This window comes from Oxyura jamaicensis, chromosome 2 (genome assembly GCF_011077185.1).
Source record: "Oxyura jamaicensis isolate SHBP4307 breed ruddy duck chromosome 2, BPBGC_Ojam_1.0, whole genome shotgun sequence".
Taxonomy (NCBI): domain Eukaryota; kingdom Metazoa; phylum Chordata; class Aves; order Anseriformes; family Anatidae; genus Oxyura; species Oxyura jamaicensis.
Window position 1 is genome coordinate 136,519,625 of NC_048894.1, and position 20,860 is coordinate 136,540,484.

The following is a 20,860-nucleotide window of genomic DNA, read 5'->3' on the forward strand; positions in this document are numbered from 1 at the left end:
AGTTAAAGCAGTGAGAGTTAGGCTTTTATATGTGAAGTCCTTTGTTATGCTAAATATTCAACAATTTGCATTCAAATTGGGTTCCATAATTAGTGAATAATTTTTGTATCAGCCTTTAACTGGTAATTTCTTGTCTGAAATTGAGATAACATTTGTGTTCTACAAGTGTTGTCATTTCTTTATTGAGTATACTTAAGGCGTGTGTATATTTTTCTTCAGTTTAGACGTGCTTATCTTTTCTGGCTACAGTCAGTGAACTGGTGACAAAATGTTTACCTGTTGATGCATTAGGATACATACATAAACTTCTAATTTTAGAAAATGGGACCTTGTCAAGCTTTTAATGGGAAGCGTTGTTTCCTTTCAGCCTGGGATAGTCCATGGATTGTGGTGCTTCTAGTCTAGTGCGCATGGGAATATGGTGTTCTTACAGTGGGAAAATAGCCCCATTTCTATTGTAGGTTTGAGGAAAACAAGTTCAACTGAAGTGAATTTTTTCGTTACTATTTTTATTTGAAGTTTCAATTTATATTTCCTGTGCGAAGGCAAGCCTGTTGAAAATAACTTCAACTTTTAGGTTGAAATTGATTAACTTAATGTCCAGTTTTGAAGTTAAAAGTAATTTGAATTGGAAGAACTGTCTGGAAATTATCTCTAGGAGACCAATGTTCTGCTTAAAACAAGTCCTATTAAAGCAGGATTCTCCAGGGCTTGTCCAGCCAAGTGCTAAATAGCTCCAAGGATGAAGATTCCACGATAAGCTTTCCTGTGTACCTGCTTGGATTGGAACTGCCTGTGCTTCATCTTGTGTCTGTCATTTCTCTCAGAGTACACCTTTGACAAGAATCTGGCTCAGTCTTCTCTGTACCCACATAGTAGGCAGCTGTATAAAGCAGTGGGATCTCCTTTGTCCTTCTCCAGGCCAAAGAAACCCAGTTATTTCAGTCCCTCCCAAGGAAGAGCTCCTGTACTCCGGGGCCCCTGGTAGGCCTCCAATGAGGGCTGTTCTAATTTGTCCACGTCTTACAGTAGATGCAGTACTCTGTTTTAATGGATATTATGAAAAATACAATTAGATGTGTAAAATTACAATATTTATTTTTTGGAGCTGCATTTTCTTTTTATTTTTTTGCTGAGACATAGTGCTTTGGAGTGATGAAGAGTAAACATTTTATAGAATAAAATATTTTGACTTAGCATATTCTTGGGTTGACCTTGGCCAGCTGCCAGCTGCCCGGCCAGCTGCTCTCTCACTCTCCTTCCTCAACAGGGCAGGGAAGGCAGATCAAGATAAAGAGGGGGAGATCACTTACCAAGTGCCATTATGAGCAAAACGAGGCTTGACTTGGGGAAAATTAAGTTAATTTATTGCCAATTAAAAAAGATTTGGGTAGTGAGAAAGACAGACAAAAATCAAAATAACACATTGTGCAGTGCCCACCCCTTTTTCTTCCAGACTCAGCTTCACTCCTTCATTCCTGATGCTTCTGCTGCTTCCCCCTCACCCATGGGGAACAATCGGGGTTGTGCTCAGTCTGTAACAGTTCCTTTCTGCCACTCCTGCTTCCTCACACTTTTCCCCTGCTCCATTGTAGGTCCATCCCATGGGCTGCAGCTCTTTAGGAAATGTCTGCCCTGGCATAGGGTCTTTTGAGGGCTGCAGCAGGGACACTATTTGAGAGTGGAGAAGAGAGGGCTCTGGGGATACTTTATTGCAACCTTCCAGTGCCTAAAGGGGGCCTACAGGAAAGCTGGGGAGGGATTCTTTGTCAGGGGGTATAGTAATAGGACAAGGAATAATGGTTTTAGACTGTAAGAGGGTAGATTTAGATTAGATATAAGGAAGAAATTTACTCAGTGTGGTGAGGCCCTGGCACAGGCTGCCCAGAGAAGCTGTGGATGCCCCATCCCTGGAGGTGCTCAAGGCCAGGCTGGATCGGGCTTTGGGCAACCTGGTCTGGTGGGAGGTGTCCCTGCCCATGGCAGGGGGCTGGAACTGGGTGGGCTTTAAGGTCCCTTCCAACCCAAACCATTCTGTGATTCTGATTGCTCTGGTGCCTGCAGCACCCCCTCCCTTTCCTTCTTCTCTGATGTTGCTGTTTTTGCTGCTGTTTCTCACTTTTTTTTTTCTCCTGACCTTCAGCTTGTGTGGGATTTTTCACCCTTTCTTAAATCCATCTACACAGAGACACCACCAGCTTGGCTGCAGGCCTCAGCTGTGCTCTGTGGTGGTGCTGGCTGGAACTGCCTGTGTCTGGCATGGGGTGGCCTTGGCCTCTCCTTACAGAGGCCACCACTGCAGCTGCCCTGCTGCTAACACCTGCACACTGATACTCAGTGGAATTATGGATGAAAATTTTAGACGTAAAAGTTAAGCTTCTAACACAGAGGAAGAAGTTATTTTGAAAATACTTAAGGTGCTGTTATTTTGATCACAATGCTGTAGTAAGCAGTAAAGAATTTATTACATGTAGATTTGTTTGTGTGTGTATTTTGAGAGAAAGATGTAAGAAATGTAAAAATGTATAAATAATAGAATATAAATGTAATAGTTGCATGCTTTTCCCCCTTCCATAGAACTTAAGCGGATTGCTAAATACTACAAGCTTCCAGCCCCTGCGGCCTTTACCTTCTGTGAGAATATTGGTGGATAAAATTAACCTGGAGCATTCTGTACCAATGTATGCTGAGCAACTGGTACACATGGTCAGCAGCCTCAGCCAGCTGTCTGATAACCTTCTTCATTACTGTTACTCACACTGCTATCTGAAGGTAAAAGAAATCTTGAGATCTATTTCTTCAGTATGCTGAGAAAATGTTAAAGCAAGTATAGATAATCCTGGATGTTAACAGTTAGGTTTCTTGGAAGAATGTTTTCAACCTAACTAAAAGGACATGCACAGGAAATACATCTTGCAGAATATCATCATTTGGGATTGCTACTTTTGAGCTGAGCTAAATGTTTTGTAACATGAACAGAGAACTTCACAAGGCAACAATACAGATGGAAGCCCTAAGGTCTTCGTGGCAAGACTGAGTTAAAATAATTTGGAAGGAAACCTTTGTTATTTTAGGATAATGGTCACAGGATATGTAGATTAGAGTGATTTACACTTAGCAACTTGATAGGTTATAAGGAAAAATCATAGTTTTTTAGTAGTATTGATAGAGCAAAACCATCATAATGGAGTATGCAGACTGTTGCCAAAATGTTCTCAGTTAAAGATCCATTATGAGAACAGTTCTTATTGCTAGGCTGAGTGAATTTTAAGAAGCTTTTGAATAATGAAGTTGACATCAGCTGAGATTATAGTAGAATGAAAAAGTGAACACTAAAGAGAAGCTTTAAAATAGACTGCGAAGACTTTTAGGATGAACTTTGTGCTCAGGCAGTCTGAAAGGCTTTTGAGTGCTACTTAAATGTAAATGTGTACAACTTAATTTTGCTACAACTTTCAGTTAGCTGTTGACTTGTGTGCTGATATCTTAAACTAAATGAAATCTTACTGTGCATATAAATCACAAACACCATCCCAAAATTATGTGGCAAGCCTTGAGTTTTCTGGGTGATGTGTTTACTCCCATCACATTTAAAGTGATTGGGATAACTGTATTGCAATTCATCTATTTGTTTTTCAGTTTATGGGGATTTCCTGTTCAAGAAGTTTTTAGCAACTGTTTGATCAGCATTTGCAAAATGTGGAGTATAACTTTGAGAGTTGCAACTGTCCATTTTCCATACTGAACAGAAAATTCATAGAGTACAGTTGTGATGAACCGTCCTTTAGATTGTCTTATTAAGATAACTTGAAAAGCTTTTTTCTCATTTCCTTAAATATCACTTGTTTAGGCCATTGTTGTAATCACAAAAATGTTCTTTAAATGAAAGACGATGTGCAATCTCCAGATTTACATGATATAGAATAATGTATTTTAACTGATAATTTTTAAACAATTTAGCAGAGAATACTTAACATGATTTTTTGATAAAAGAAAATATTTGTTATTTATTCCTGTTGGGATATTATTTTATTACTGGAAACAATTCAGAACTTCTTGATTATTGGGGCAAAAAGGATTAACCGAAAAATACAAAATTTATTTCATGTTTATTGCTTATGTTTTCAAAAGATCAATTTATATATTGTAAAAATAATTTGAAATGTTCTAATTGTGATAGTATATGCTGACCAGCTGATTTTTTGTTCAGGTATTTGGTTTTCAGGCAGCCTTGACCTCTTTGGACAGTAAAGGCTTGTACTGCTTCCCTGTTCCAGTTATACCCTCTTTCAGTACTGCTCTTTATGGCAAGCTGATCAAGTTTCCTAAATATTGGTGAGTATGAACGATGTATAGCGTAAGTAATGCACTCAACTACTTCTGTGTTTATAATTAATGGCTTAAAAATTCCAAGCTCTGTATATATATATTTCCCTAAACTTCCCTTTGTCTTTTCTATCTTATTCTACTATTAAGTCTGTCATAATTTTCTCTGCAAGTATGCCTGTTAATCAGAATTTCAGACCATTGAGAGAACAGGCTGTGCAAACTCTGTTGTAAATTGATTTCTTTTAAACCTGGTAGAATTCCTGTGAACCAATTTCCATTTTTCATTGGGTGGATACAAAAGCTAAAATTACATAATGATGGAAAGTCTCATGGGTTTAAGTGAACAGGTCAGGTCTGTTTTAAACTCAGTTTTTTTTTTTTTTTCCAAAAAAAAAAATCCTCTCCCCAAGAACAGTCTCTACTAGATGGTTATTTCTGATGTTTGTTATGGTTTAAAGTATTTTTAATATTGTGATCACTTAAGTTCATACTAGTAGTTCAGATTCTAAAAGCAAATATCTTCATTCTGAAAACAATTGTTTTACTATGAAATGAGCTATATAAAATAACTTATTTTGTACTGTAATGACTTCTGTAATACTTCTTTATGACTAAATCCTTATGAGAAATCTCTTACATAAAATAACAGGCAAGCAGGGTAATCTGTTAAATATTTTGGCTTCAAACATTCCGCATTGTATTGCTGATTTGTCACAGTAATTTGTTTGTGAAAGCTTCCTGAATTACTTTAAAAAAAAGAAAAAAGGACTACTACTGAGTTTGTTCTTAGCTTTATATTCAGAATATATTAGGTTTTCTCTTACAAGCCTTGATACCATGCTAAATATAAGAGGTTTTTAGCATAATCAGAACACCACCAGGTGGTAGCAGCCTAATTGACTTTCTCATATTTTCCATCAATAAATTGTAAGAGTACTAACCACTTCAAATGAATTGCTCTGTGGTTGTGGTGTTTCACTAAAACAAATGAATAAATAAATAAACCAGGATAAGCAATATTAAGCATGTGGTAATCAGAACACTTCAGGACTCTGGTAGGATTGACAGCTGACAATTAACTGACATTTAACATTAAACTCTGGTTTGTGATCCTTATTAGTAAACCGTAGAAATTGTGTTATAGAAACTTAGATTTATGTAGTATGCTGTAAGACCTGTGGCTAGTTGTGGAAAACTCTTATGTTAGAGATGAAAAATGGTTGAAAAATACTTCGACAAGTTCATGGTATTCAAGTCCTGGTGCTTTCTTGTAAGTGCACGTATGCTGTCTTTTGCATGTGCTTGCACTTACCGCACTCAATATCTTGCTCATGCTTGGTTTCCTGTGCTCTGTCACACGCACTGTTGTATGCTTGCCATCACATTTTGTCTCATGCTCTCTCTCCCCACTCCTCCATCATATTATGATGTGTGCCCAGCTGGAAAATGGAGTATGGTAGACTAAAAACAGGTAGACTCATAACATGGAAAAATAAAAACAAGCAGTAGTTGAAGGGGTGGGGGTGATGCTGCTGCCTTAAAATAGCAAATCATCTATCAGCATTTATTAGTAGATCTTGTGAGACCACTGCTAGATTTAAAAGCTATTTAAAAAAAATCCATAGCAGTTTTCTCACTTTCTTCTGTGACATGCGATCTTTCTAAAGGTTGTTTATTTATTAACAGTGTGAAATAATTATATAAAGTTAACTTATTCCAACAATTTATCTGAACTAAGCAACACCAATTTGCGGGTAATAAAGTAGAAAAACAAATGAGTACAGCAGCAGCCAGGTTAAATGAAGTGTAGTTTGAAGTGAATAAAACTCCAGATGAAATGCATCAAATAGCACTTGAACTAAATCGAAATCAGCATGAAGACTGAGAGCTTCATTGAAGTCATGCAGTGAGTGAGAAGTAGTCTGGTAGGATAACCTGGTAATGTCATTAAACTTAAATTCATTCCCCCCCCCCCCACCAATTATACCACCTGCTTTATTTGGATTTTTAGATTTCACATTCCAGAGTTTCTTAAAGTACACACATCTGATGCTACATGTGTTCTTCTATTTCTTGCTAGAAAATATATACCACAGACCATACCTTTTAAAAACAAAGACATTTTATGAACTGTTATGGAATCCCTCAGGTAGTATGTTTTGAGTTAGCAGTGAAAATCTCAACTATATTTCTGACATAAATCAGTAGAATAGCTTTCTTTTCTAGTTTCAATATAATAATCTAAAAATGTAAATAGTATATTAAATATTGTACTAATATTTATTTTAAAAAACTTTAGCAGATAAACTTTTCTAACTTTCTAATAGATAAAATTTGAGCAACATCAACCCAGTAAATTTCAGTAAACAACCATTAATGTAGCAAAAGTGCTGTTTCATTTTATTTGCTAGATTGATGTCTGTTTTAATTTCAGTTAATACACTTTCTTCTTGTAAAAGAAATTTGCTCAAGCTTACTAGTTAACTAAGTCTTTGACATCTTTTAAATTGTTGTATACCTAATCTATTTTTGTATTTAAGTAAAAACATCTGGTCTTTTTTGTCAAGCATAACAAGATGCAAAATACTATGTTAATGTCAATATTTTACAACTACTTTATGTAGTGTTGCATGCCAGATTGTAAAGCAGCTTTCAAAGCTTTCAGGAGGATGTCTAAAAACAACTGAGAATTAGCAGAATATGGTTAAAAGCCCAGAATGAATGACAAGAATGTTTATGGCCAAACAGAAATCTTGAGAGGAATTAGCTGATCTTTTTTCTTTCTTTTTGGCTACAATTTCTGTAGTAACAGATGAGACAACTCAGGGTAGGACAGTTCAGTGTTATAACCCTCTGAAACTTATAAAGTACTACTTTATTGCACATTTAAAGAATTTTAAATACATGAAAGAATGTCGAATTCGAATAGCCTTTTCTCTGATATCTGGGTAAATATGAACTGTGTCATCCATGTGTTTCTTGAGCTAGAAATTGGTCTGGTTGTGTGTCATTTTTTTGGTATTCTCTATAATCCCTTCCTGTGGCAAGCATTCTAGACTTTCATCATCCTTTATCAGTTCTGGGAAGGTTGTCCCTGTCTCCATCTGTGACAGCCTTTGAGACTCTGAAACCTGGTGGAGTAAGGATATAAACTAGGGTGACGTGATTGCTCTCTGCATCCTTTCCATTCAGTTACTTAGTCCAGTAGCTCATTTTGAAGCGTTCAGAGTGAGTCTCTTCTCTCTTACTTTGAGACCAGAGCTGGTTTTGGAGATTTGCTTATTTTTAAAAAGAAATAATATTAGGAGTGCTGAAATACTTGCATGCAGTGAATGCTGTTACCCCTGGATAAAGTATACAAGTTAGGAGTTAATTACATCTTGAACAGGGAGCCACCTGAACAAACTCAGTGCATGAATCTAGGATGTAGGAGCTTTCTTGAATATTGAGGACCAGTTTAGATTTGTTCAGGCTAGCAATGACATAGAGCTAAATATGACCCACCATAGCCGGTTTGAAGATTTTACTGTCTTCATATTTCTATTTCCTTCAGTGCTTTTATGGGAAGATCTGCCCATTATTGACAAAAGCTGCAAGATTTGCTTTCTTGTTAAAAGTTGTATGCATCAAATACTGGGCATTTCAGCTGCCAGCTGCCCAGAGATATGATGATACTTGTTTCACTTGTTACAGGTAGGGATTAATGTTGAGAGAGTTATTTTATTAATGTGTGTCCTGAAAATACTGAAAGATTGCAGCAGAAATCTAGATAGTGACCCTCATGCAGGATATATGTGTGCACACTTTATTTTTATGATGCCTTAAGAACATTAATGTTAATGTAGCTGTTCTTAATATTTCAACACAGATTTACCTGTAAAGGTAAATGTTTTACTATGTCTGCAGATTCTGTTACATCTGCATTAGATGGGCATGCTAGGTTATAACTCCTTTTGGCTAACTATTATACCAGGACATTGATTAACATGTTTCGCCAGCAGCCTGTTACTTTTTTTTTTTTTTTTTACGTCTTTATTTCTAGCTTTTGTTTTGATTCTATTGCCACGTAGATGCCAAGCGGATGTTTTGTACACATAATTTGATCTTAACTTCTTAAATTTGTAAATTTAATATTAACATAACAAAATACAAGAGGATTCTGAAGACCTTGTTACTACTGCTTAGAGTACTGCTAAGCCTTTGTTTCTGCAAACACATTTTAATCTTTATACAACTTCTGTTTGCTTCCATTATGTTAAGGCAAACGTCCCTAGTTGAATCAAAGCCACGTAGTGGTGTGCCACACAACTGTATTTAGCAAAATTCATCATCAGTATACTCCTTACAGTATCCAGTAAGGGATCCCGTTGTGATGTGCATCTGCTCTTGGGTGCCTTCTTGGTCATCCTGAAAATGTTTGTGTACTCTTCATGGTACCACAATGAATTGACCAGAGCAAGAGCAATGCATGTTGATCCACAGGTCGTGTGGTGGATGAAGATGTGGCTTGTTGAACAGTAAGAGGTTGTTTAGAGAGGAAGTTAGCTCCTCTTGTTGTGGTCTTTTCCATCAAGGTACTACTGAGATGACAATAGGACCTGTTAGGATTTGCTGCATGCTGAAGAGAGGATTGAAAGTGCATAACGGGGGATCAGGTGAACTCTCATTGTTACAGAATTGATTGAAACCTTTTGGCAGGGCAAGTCCAGTAGAGTGGTGCTGCTTTGAACTAGGAATTTCAGTAGGTTTGTGAGCTTGAGGGCTGTGAGATGCAGCCATTGTACAGTTCAGTGCGATTGTGTGCTAGTAAGAGGCAAGTGGACCTTGCTGGCAAGAAACGCAGAGGCAGATATCCAAAGACTGTGAACATTAGATCATAAATCTAGGAAGTTTTCCAATAAATTGACACTTGGGTCTTGAATTTGGCAGCCTGTTTTATTGACTAGTCACAGTAAATCAAGAGCAGTGTCAATTTAGATTGAACGTGGATTATGTTTCACATGGGCAGTTGAAGGGCATGCTCAGTTCCTGGGTCAGAAGCAGAAACAGGTTGGAAACACATGAAACTCATTTCGTAGCATTCAGTTGTGACTATTAGTTATGTCAGTAATTGGATCTAACTGCCAGATGAAAATTCAGGGTATCCTTCGAAACGGAAAATATCTGAGATTGCATGCCTGAACAGATGCCATCGCCGTATGGGACAGAGGAGACAGTCATGTGAGTTACTTAGCATGTGTGAAAGCCTGCTTGAACTGCTGAGATATGCCAGTGATATGGGCTGTGCAAGAACTGACAGAAACAGGCATTCTCTTGGGCTCTGAAGAGGTGGTTGTGTCAAATTGCCTCAGATGTGAACAATCAGCCTAGGTAGTATGCTGAATTACTTCAGCTTCATGCACTTCTACGCCATCACCTAGAAAAGGCATAAAAAACCTTAATACTAAATCAGATTTTTTTGGTAGGTGTCTTCACTGCAGCTCTGCATCCTTGTTGGAGGAGTAGGTATATGAATATATCATAGTTAATGGGGAACAGCACTCTAGGGTGGTTAATAGTCTTGACAAGAGGATGATCTTCATTGATAACATCTCTTTCATTATAGAAGCTTAAGTAGGCTGTGCTCGTGTATAAGGATGAAGATGCTTAAGGAATCTTTGCTAATGCTGTGAAATCTTTTCTAATCTGCATTGTTATTAATGTATCAAGGTTCAACGCAAACATTTTGTGGTACTTTCAGCTGTGCTCTTCTGGAAGGACGTGTAGTCAGTTACCAAGAAGGACCCTCAATCCAGGAGGGGTTTTGTTTTCTGCCACGTGACTGTGACTACAAATTAACTTCAGTTAAAAACCTCAAGTTTAACTTTTTTTTTTTTTAAATCAAGTCCAGATCTGAAGTTACTGCTTCTCAGCAGATGTGGCAGACAGCATTCAGCAAGTCTGTTAAGTGAACTTTTAATCAATGTAAATTGGAAGCAGTTGTATTTTTCACTATTTTCTGTGAGGAGGAAAATCAGCCAAGCTGATGCAAAGGTTGGTCATCTGTAGTGTTTCTAGTCTAATTATTTAGACTAATTAATTGTCAAGGCTCTTCATTGAAAATAAATTAAGCCTATTAACTAATACCTGTCCAAAGAAAGTGATTGCACATGATGAATACATTATCCTGGTTTTAGTAACTGTTGCCATCGGTATTTGCTGACGTTAGTTCTAAGAACACGTTAATGGAATGTAGTTAAAACTGTAGGGTTTTCAGGGTTAAAGCTGCTTTTTGCTTTACTTGTGACTCACAAGAGAGATGTAAAACTTACTGTCATAGTGCTGGAGTACTGTTTTTTAGAGTCAATGCTAAAGAAAAATTGAATCCCTAAGATAAACTTTACTTGCTGGATGTATTTGGAAGTTCTGTTTCTCTTAGTGCTACCACCATCTGTAGAAAAATGGTTAGGATTTCCAGTGATTTTTGCTTTGAGTCTTTACCTGAGTCAACTCTAGCCTCTGTAGGTCCGTCGGTAGCAATTCATTACACACAGAGTTTGGCCTTTCTTTCCCTAGAATTTTGCCTGCAATTTGCCGCTTCATTTTTTTTGCTCCTTTCATTGTATCACTGAATCATGAAGAGAAATAAAATCTGAGGCTGTGTCTAAACTGCAAAATAAAACATTCCAGAAAACAGTGAACTGTCATGGCTCAGTTTGAGTCCACAAGCCTACCTATTATTTCCTTCACTTTCCCTCACAAAAAGGGGGAAAAATAAACAAAACTAAGGAAGATAAGGCCAGGCTTCAGACTGTGGAGAGCTTTTGGCATGGTTGGTCCCTTCATCATGGCTTAGGCATTGTTTGAGAAACTGTGAGCTGCCATGGCCCAAAACTATGGCAGGGAACTAGCTAACAGGTAAACAGATGTATGGTCACAGATGATTACTGATGGTAACACTTGGCCATGTTTAGTTGGTTAATAAAGATATAGCCTGCTTGAAACTCACACGCTGGAACTAAGGGGCATGAGGCCTAACTGTTTTGCCATCCTGCTAGCCAGAGCCATTCAAATGTTGGTTGTTACATAGATTTTGAAGGAGTGTACCTTAGTGTTACAGTTGCCCTTTCCCCTTTCACTTACGTCTTTGCAGTTTCTTTTTAAGAAAATGTCATGGGAATTGTTCTGGATGAAAGCAGTGTTTTAAGAAATTTGTAGTTGTCCAATTCTGTAACTTGAGGAAAAAAACAGATTGACTTTTTCAAGCATTAAGACTTCTCGTATAGTTCCCTGTAGAACAGTGTAGCTGAAAAGGTATTATTCACCTCGTGTAGCAAATAATCCTTCACAGAAGTGCTCTGTTTATATGCTTTTTGAGTACGCTATTTGCTTATTGAATAAGCTGTATAGAATTGTCAATTTCATCTTCTTACGGTTATCTTCCTTTTGATAATGGAGGGCTATTGTGTTGCTGGACCAGTCATAGCATGTCCTTACCTCTGTAGAGCTTGCGTGGGATGGTAGGCTTCAGTTCTGCCTGGAGTGAGGTACCAGAAACTCTCTAGCCTTAAATAATGCACCTACTTTTGTAAGCATGTTGATGTGGCAGGCTCAGATGAATTTGATAACCATGATAATTAGAATTTTTATCCATTAGAAATCACTTACAATGTATGTTTATAAGAAAAACTTGAGATTTAAAAGTACATTTTTACTTATTTTTGTTTGGTGATATTTAACTTGCATTTATTTTAAGTTTAATGACTAAATAAATATTTCAGTAGAAGGAAATATATGTGGTAAGTATGATTTGGCTATTCCTTTGATACTCAGTGCTGGCAATGGCTTAGTGTCTTACTTTGGAAGTAAGTGTTATACCTCAGCATTTCTTTTAGATTTGGCTGTGTACATACATGACAGCAAGAAAATGTTTCTCTGATGCAGTGTTTTATCGGCAGTATCTTTTCTTCAGCATGAGTGTATGTGATTATTTTGATGGTGTTAAGGCTTGAGAGGCCTGTGATGACAGACTTGAGACTTTCACAGTGGATAGACGAAAACTAAATGCAAAAAAATATATCCAGAGAATCTGCTTCAAAGTTTATCTTGCATTTGAGAAGGAATAATGTAAAGTCAATTCTGGAATCAGTGCATAAGATTGTACTTTGCAGACTACAACTACTGTTAAATCTAAATTGACTTTGTATTATGCACTTATTGAGATTTAACATAACAAGCTAATGTTTTGCTTAAAAAAGCTTTTGATATACTTGTGGTGGTTTTACTGTGCTAGGCAGCTGAACACCACAACTGCTCTCTCACTCCCCCTCTTTAGATGAGGAGGGGAAGAAGTATAGGAAAGAACAACTCATGGGTTGAGATAAGGATAATTTAATTAAAGGGAAAAAATAATTAAGGAAATATTATTAATGAAACAATTCAATTAAGGGAAAAGGGAAATGGGAAAAGAGAGGGGGAAAGGGAAAAAACAAAAGTAAAGGCTATGTGGAAGTGCAGAAGAAAGAAATTACTCTCTACTTCCCACAAATGAGCAGTGCTTGGCCACATCCTTGAAGCAGGGCCTCAACGCACGTAGCCAGTGTTCGGGAGGAGGACAGACGTTTTCGCAACGAGAGCCCACCCCTCCCCTCTTCTTCCTTTTTCCACCTTTTATTGCTGAGTGTGACATCACATGGTATGGAATATCCCTTTGGTTGGTTCAGGTCAGCTGCCCTGGTGATGTTTCTTTCTCACTTTTTGGCCCACCCCCTAGAGGGTTAGAGAGCGTCCTGATGCTGTGCCAGCACTGCTCAGCAGCAGACACAACGCTGGTGTGATACCAGTTCTGTCCTAGCTACAAGTGCAGAGCGCAGCACTGTGTGGGCTGCTGCAGGGAACGTTCACATTCCAGCCAGACCCAGTACAGTCAGGAAGATAAATCAGGAAGCAAATGTGGCATTTGAGGAGAGACGAAAATATTGGAGAGTCAAATTTTTCATTTCCAGTAAATCTCTAATTAACATATGTCAGGAATTAGTGCACATCCAAGTTATTCACACATTTTTTTACCTTTTCAGTACAGGTGCACCAAATCAATCTGGTTTCCATTTCTAACTCGGTTACAAAGAGCATCCAATTCCCCTTACGACTGGGAACCAAGACGGTTGCCTCACATTAAGGTGCTTGTTCTAATAGAATACCCTAGGAATAAATGAATGCCATCGGAGTTGGGAGTTTCCGTAGGAAACCCTATTATAATGGTACCTAAGCTCGTGGAAACTAAAATACATGTACAGACGGGTGTAGACAGGAGAATCTTCTGAGCAGACCTTCAGGTATCCAGTGGACTAGCTCCCAGATTACACTGTTAGGTTGTAGGAAACATCCCTCTTTTTCTCTGACCTGTTAACAATGCACATCAAAACACAAAAATATTCTTTCAATTCTTTCATTTCCATGACATGGTCATTTGGAAATAGTCTCTTTTATTTGTCTGTAATCTTTGTGGAGGAGGTTATGAAGTTTAACTTGGGACTTCAAATCAATCTGGGACCTACAGCTGTATGCAGAGTAAAATCTCCCATTGTGTATGCAGAGGCAGAACATTAAAGTTTGTAAGCAGGAGGTGGCCAAGCTGACTAGGAAGAAGTTGGCCTAAAGTGAGCTGTGATGGCCAGCCGTGGCAAGGCTGGTGCATGGAAGAAATGTGCAGCAAAGCTATGAGAGGCACTGAATTTCCCAGGCAGAAAGCATGGTTCGCTTTGATTCCCAGCAGCGGGGCAGCCCCCCCAGCGGCTGCACGTTGGGTGCAGAGTGCATGTCAGGAAGGGGCATTTCCTCAAGCAGTTCCATCACAGCAGCTGAGGTTTTTGTGTTAAATGTTGTTCCTTCCTTGTACACGTGTGGTCCCCTGGTGAAAGAGGGAGCACACTGGTTTCCAGACCCGCGCCTGCCGAATCTGCTCTTAGATTAGGACACTGAATCTGCTTTGAAAGTCTCTTGATGCCACCATCTGAAGAAGCGGAGGCTGGTGCGCTCGCTCCTTCTGCAACAGGCAAAGCCCCCCGAGGTTTCCCCAAGAAGGGTAGGAAAAAGCAGCCAGTGAGGTTGTGAAACAGAACCTTTATTTGAGCAATGTTTGAGAAAGACGATGGGTGGGGTGGGGTGGCGTGTGCGGAGGTATGCCGAGCTCTCTTTGTCCATAGCTGGGGGCCGGTTGGCGCGCTTGTAGGACTACGGCTGGGTAGAGACAGGGTCCTTGTGTGCTTCCTGCTCCTCCGGTGGCTGTGGTTGTAGAAAGCTGCACCAGCCTTCAGGTCAGTGGCCGCGGAGGGATTGGGCAGAGGAGGGAAAGGACAGTGGCAGAGCTTGGTGTGCTCGGGGCTCTGTGATGGGGTGAGAAAGGAAAAAGATCAAAAAGGGTAGCCCCACACCATTGCCAGGGTCAGCCCCTGCATCCCTGAGTGAGGCTCTCCCAGCCTCATTCCATGCCGTCTATCTCACATCTCCCTGCCAGCCAGGAGATGCCCATCATAGCCCAACCATGTCATCTCCTGGCATGCTGGGAGACCGTGATGGGTGTGGGTTGGGGATCGCTTACCTGTCCTGTGCAGTGTTGGCAGCTCTTCCTTCCAGCTGAATTCTCAAGGGGAGAGAGGCCAGAAGTGTGCGATGGTCTGGTCCCATCGCTGTGTGATTCTGGCTGAAAGAAGAGAGCACCAAACAGAGCAGCATCCCCCTGTGACCACGGGCTGACCCTGCCTCTGTGCCCGGGGGTCTCGAGGTCTCACCACATCCATCCGTGTCCCGTCATCCTGATGGAGCAGCCACTCCTGTCCCAGCTTGATCGGGTCACCTTCCTGCTTCCTGTGGACCGTGGTGGGTGTGGGTTGGGGCGATCTTACCTGTCCTGTAGAGTGTTGGAAGTTCTTCTGTCCAGCTGAGTTCTCAATGGAAGGGTGGCCAGGAGTGTGCCATGGTCTGGTCCCATTGCTGTGTGATTCTGGCTGAAAGAGAAGAAGCAGCAAACAGAGCAGCATCCCTGTGACCACGGGCAGCCCCTGCCTCTGTGCCTGAGGTTCTCCAGGGTCTCACCGAGGCTGTCCACGTCCCGTTCTCCTGATGGAGCGGTCACTGCCATCCTGGCCCGAGCATTTCACTGTCCTGCTTGCAATGATACTGTGAAGGTTGTGGGTTGGGGTGATCTTACCTGTCCTGTAGAGCATTGTCAGCTCTTCCTTCCAGCTGAGTGGTTGAGGGCAGTGAAGCCAGGATTGTGCTGTGGTTTGGTCCCATCGCTGTGTGTTTCTGGCTGAAAGAGAAGAAGCAGCAAATGGAGCAGCATCCCCCTGTGACCATAGGCAGCCCCTTCCTTTCTGCCCAAGAGTCTCTAGTGTCTCACCAAGGCTGTCCGTGTCCTGTCGTCCTGACGGATCACTCACTGTTGTCCTGGCCTGAGTGCGTCACTGTCCTGCTTGCGGTGAGACTGTGGTAGGGCTTGGGTTGGGGATAGCTTACCTGTCCTGTAGAGCATTGGAAGTTCTTCCTTCCAGCTGAGTTCTCAAGGGAAGAGTGGCCAGGAGTGTGCCGTGGTCTGGTCCCATCACTGTGTGATTCTGGCTGAAAGAGAAGCAGCAGCAAACGGAGCAGCATCCCCGTGACCAATAGCAGCCCCTGCCTCTCTACCTGAGGATCTCCAACAGTCTCACCGAGGCTGTCCGTGTCCCGTCGTCATGATGGAGCGGTCACTGTTGTCCTGGCCTGAGGGTATCACTGTCCTGCTTGTGATGAGACTGATGGTTGTGGGTTGGGGAGATCTAACCTGTCCTGTAGAGCGTTGTCAGCTCTTCCTTCCAGCCGAGTTGTCGAGGGCAGTGAAGCCAGGAGTGTGCCATGGTCTGGTCCCATCGCTGTGTTTCTGGCTGAAAGAGAAGAAGCAGCAAACACAGCAGCATCCCCCTGTGACCACGGGCTGACCCTGACTCTGTGCCAGAGGGTCTTGAACGTCTCACCACATCCGTCCATGTGCCGTCATCCCGATGGAGCAGTCACTGCTGTCCTGGCCCGATCGTGTCACCGTCCTGCTTGCTGTGAGACTGCGATAGGGTTTGGGTTGGGGCGATCTTACCTCTTTTGTAGGGCATGGACAATTGTCCAGCACAGTGCTGGAAAGGAGAGGCCGGGAGTGTGCGGTGGTTCAGTCAGGGTCCTGTAGGGCGCTGAGAGCCATTTGAGGTGAGGGCCTGAAGAGAGAGGAGAGAGGAGCTGGGTTCCTCCTGTTGAGTTTCTGTCTGGAGCTGAGGCTGGAGCAGCAGGAGCAGGCAGCTGAGCAGCCTCCCTGTCAGCCATCACAGGCCTGCGTGGCCGTTGGGGCCAACATTCCGGGGCCAAGGCCGTCCCCGCCCTTTGTGACATGGGGGCACCCCCTGCCCGCTGTGACATGGGCAGTGCATCACTGGGGGTTGTACTGGGCCTTTACGAACCTTTATGAATGCGCCCGTTATGAACCACCCACCCTGCTTTCCAAGAAGGCATTTCCACAGTCAGGCTTCTAGAGAGACACTGCTATTTTGGAAACCTGACAGTTTCTATGAAAGAGCTACTAAAGAGTACTTCAAATACATGGACCTTCTTACCTCTCTGACCTTTATGATCTAACTATAAAAAAATTGCCAGAATTTCAAGCAGCCTTAAGTCTCTCACTCTAAATGCATCTTTTACCACCAAAAGATTCTATCAATTTATGAAACAAAATAAGCAATATACCTAAGCAGAAGAAATTCAGAGAAAATCCAGCTTATGTCTTTGGAAAAAGTTTCTTATTTAGGTCTTTACTTGAAGTTGGGGTTCTGTTCTGCTCTTGAATCTTTGGCAGGGAATTGAAAACTGCTAATTTCAAAGATCTCTGAACTTTTTCAGAGTAGCAACAAAAAGGTGGTTTTGTGCTTCTCTTGGAGAGCTGTGGACCAGCTTTTAGAACTTTGCAACTGTTAATAATGTTCAAGAAAATGTCTAACTAAGCAAATTTACCTGAATTTGGTCACATTTTTTCCAATTTCAACCAATTTTCACATGACCACTTAGAGGTGAATTAAGACATTCGACGTTCTAAAATGGTGTATGTGAGAAATTCGCAAAGGAGGGAAAGAAAGGTGTGTGTGTGTGTTAGCATATGGTTACACTTCAGCATTTTCCTGATGTTCTTCTTCCTGTCACCTGAACATTTTATAAGAAATACTCAAATGATGTTTCTCTTCCTTTGTATTTTCTGTCTTTTAAAAATCTTTTCTTTATCGTCTTTTCTTCATCTTTGTTCCTTCATCCAAAATCTGTTAAGCTCCCCCGATTATTTTTCTTCCTATCTTGTGAAACCTTGGAGTGGAAGATAAATCTGTGGCCCTTCTTGTATCTCTTTCCTTCTCATATGCCAGTATGCTCTTCTATCTCTTCCCGTCTTATTTCCACAACAATTAGGAGGATGCTAAATTACCTAGACAGCTTTTTGAGAGACAGCAAAGTCTGTGGATCTGTCCTTGTGACTGCTCCTGCGCAAAGCATTTCCTCATCCTTATTCCCCAGAAAGAGGCTACTCTTTCTCCTTTTTTTCTCCTTTTCTCCTTTTTTTCTCCTTTTCTCCTTTTTTCTCCTTTTCTCCTTTCTCCTTACATTCCTCCATCTCATCTCTCAGAAGTCACTATTCCTAGCTTGCAAGACTTGCTAATATCCTTTACTTAAGGAGATGTCTTCAGATGAGAAGAAAACAAAGCCTTTGTTCCCCATATCTGCGTTCTTGAGAAATCTTCACAGCTGCATCCTTTGGAGAAAGATTGATTTATGGGGTAACCACTTTTCTTCCCGATAAAGTGGGTCTCTGGACTACAGTTCTTCTGACGTTTCCAGACTAGAGGGTAGGCTCATACCTGGTCTGCTGTGGTCTGGGAAATGAGAATGTTTTCCCCATATATAGAGCCCGTGAGCTGGGGAGTATTTCAGGTTATCTCTCTTGAGTAATATATATGTAATCTTAAAACATGTATGATAACTTCCAAAGAATTGTAAGAAATAGCAAAGATGGAAGTTGCATGCAACATTGGGGTAGAAAAAGTCTGATATTGGAAATCATTAACGGACTGGAATGGACTTGGAAATTAAACATCTTTACCTTTTGAAATAAATTTGTTAGGAGGTAACTAACTTGTATTTGAGCTGCCAAATTTTGCAGCTTCCCTGGAACTATTTCCTGTAGTGCAGGAAAGGTAATTTAACATAAAAACAAAATGGGGAGTGCAATTTTAAAAGACCATATTAGATAGAAATCTATATTAGATAGAAATCTATATCCCCAAAAAATCTTTCTTTTTGTGCTGATAGTAATTCAGTCTTATAAAAATATCCTGTAAATGACTATTATTAGCTGCTGAATTGACTGTGTGAATTTCCCCCAGGTTGGAGGGGACGGATTCTGTGAGAGCTAATGCTTTTACTTCTGACAGCATGAAAGGAAGGTGGAAGTCACGGCTCTTCCCAGGGCAGCCACGGTCACAACTCTTCTTCTCCTGATAACGCCAATTTCAGCACAGATCTCCTTGTCGGATGGCAGCAGCTTTCGTGTCTGACTTGTTCCATGCCATCACGTCCTGCAGATGACTCTGTCAATGCAGTTTTCCTCAGTGAGCACCAACATATTTCTGAGCCCTTCTGGCTCCCTGTTTTACCTGCTAATGGCAACCAAATGGCTCCGTGTGGCAGGTTTAGAGGATTGATTTAAAGGCTGTTGCTGCTGCTTCTGGGAGGCTGTGGGAGGGGGAAGGAGGAGAGGAAAAAGGGAAAAGGGAGAGGGAGGGGGAGAGGCTGTGTGTCTGGACAGTAAAGTAGGCTACTTTATGGGACGGCAGCTCCCCGAGCTCTGTTCCACCGCTGTGGCTGCTGAGATTGGATTACACTACAGTATCTAAAGCAATGATACTTGATTTACAAAAGCTACAAAAAAAAGCAACACTCTTTCTTTCTTTTTATAAATACAAATCTTTGGTTTTTGGAGACTTATGGATGGTAGTGATTTTTACTTTTCCCTTGTTACCTCTGGTTGTTTTGGTGGTCTTGGTCATTTGCAGTTGTTCAGCTGCTGCATGTCCAAGTTCCCATGGATTTCCGTCCCCTGCACCTCCCCCAGGAAGCTATCACTTACCAGCAGACTAGTTCTCCTCAAAAGAAACCAGGCATACCTCAAATAGTAGGTGTGAAAGCGCTCAGTGTCTGATTCCTTCTGTGCCACCTTCATAAAGCCAGTGGTTTCGTATAGGAAGTCCTTGCTGCTTTCCAGATTTCTTTGTCTTTTTTAGCATGGTTTGATCTTTTGTCAGTTATGAATGCCAAATTTCTGCTGGTCCTTATATTTGCATCTACTTGGACATAGCTAAATGTCATATCCCTTCTGTTTTCCTCATTAATAACTACAATAAATGACAACAAGATTTCTAGACTCAAAAAAAAAAAAAAAGGCAGACCTTCCTGAAGAAACAAAGAATAGATATCTAATATGTGAGTAAAGAAAAAATTGTCATTAATCACATTTTCTGAGGTAAGTTTCCTATCTGAACAGTTAGTGACTGACTTTCACTTGCAGTTTGGTGAGAATGCAAATCCTTGGTATCTGTTCCACTCATGAGCAAAGCCAGGAAGCCTAATTTGGTGTAAACTTCCTAAATATGGTTTCCTAATACAGCTGCGGGTTTAATGAGTTCCTGCATTACAGGTTCAGCAGCCACCTTTGTTTATAACGTGCCCATAAATAAGACTGAAAACCCAACCCTTTTTTAGGTTTTCCCTTGTTCAACAAGTTTCCCTTGTCAACAAGGGTTTTAGTTCAAATGTGTTGCATTTTGGGGCATGTTGCCTATGAGTGAACTTGTAGTAGAGGTAGGCTGCTTTCTTGCCTTCTCAAACTTTTATTCCAGTGGATAGAAAGACTCATCCAATGTTTGATGTGGCTGGATTCAAACCTACAAAAACTAATAATTCCTTTCCTCACGTTCCAGGTGTTTGTTTTTTCTTACTGCCTTCAGTGTTTTCTCCTGGTGTCTCACAGGAGATGAAGTGACAGCAACCATCCCACTGAGCTCACTGCTTCTCGCTTCCTGGTTGCTTCACGAACCTGTAATACTACTGTCATGTATCAATCATCGTTTTTAATGTCTGGTTGTAACAAAACCTAAATGATGTAAAAGTGAACCAAGGTTACAGTTACAGTTCCTTGGATAGGAAGGTTACAGATCCTAACATGGATGTCCAGGTTCTTGCATTTTTTTGCTTTGGATTTGTTTTGGCAAGGTTTCTTCCTTTTTAGATATTTGATTTTAATAATCATTTTTGTTCTCGTAATAATGCATTGATTTTTTTCTTTGCTCAACAATTCCATTGTACTATTAAAAGTCCCACTGCACTGAGAACTGAGAAATTTTTCTAGTCTCTTCCTAAGATATATTTAAGTTTGGACTTGGCCTGCTTTGTTTTATTTTCACAGTTGTTTGAAGGAAATCAGTTTCTCTGAAGT

The 20,860-nt window shown here is 40.6% G+C and overlaps 1 protein-coding gene across 8 annotated transcripts in view; it reads left to right on the plus strand.

Annotated features, from left to right (window-relative positions):
• Positions 1–20,860, plus strand: part of VPS13B (vacuolar protein sorting 13 homolog B) — a 468,066-nt gene that overhangs the window by 75,963 nt on the left and 371,243 nt on the right. For all 8 annotated transcript variants that reach the window (XM_035319261.1, XM_035319264.1, XM_035319260.1 and 5 more), the window contains 2 exons: positions 2,578–2,772; positions 4,211–4,335. In XM_035319261.1, coding sequence (XP_035175152.1) covers positions 2,578–2,772; positions 4,211–4,335 — 320 coding nt within the window. The remainder of the gene's footprint in view (positions 1–2,577; positions 2,773–4,210; positions 4,336–20,860) is intronic.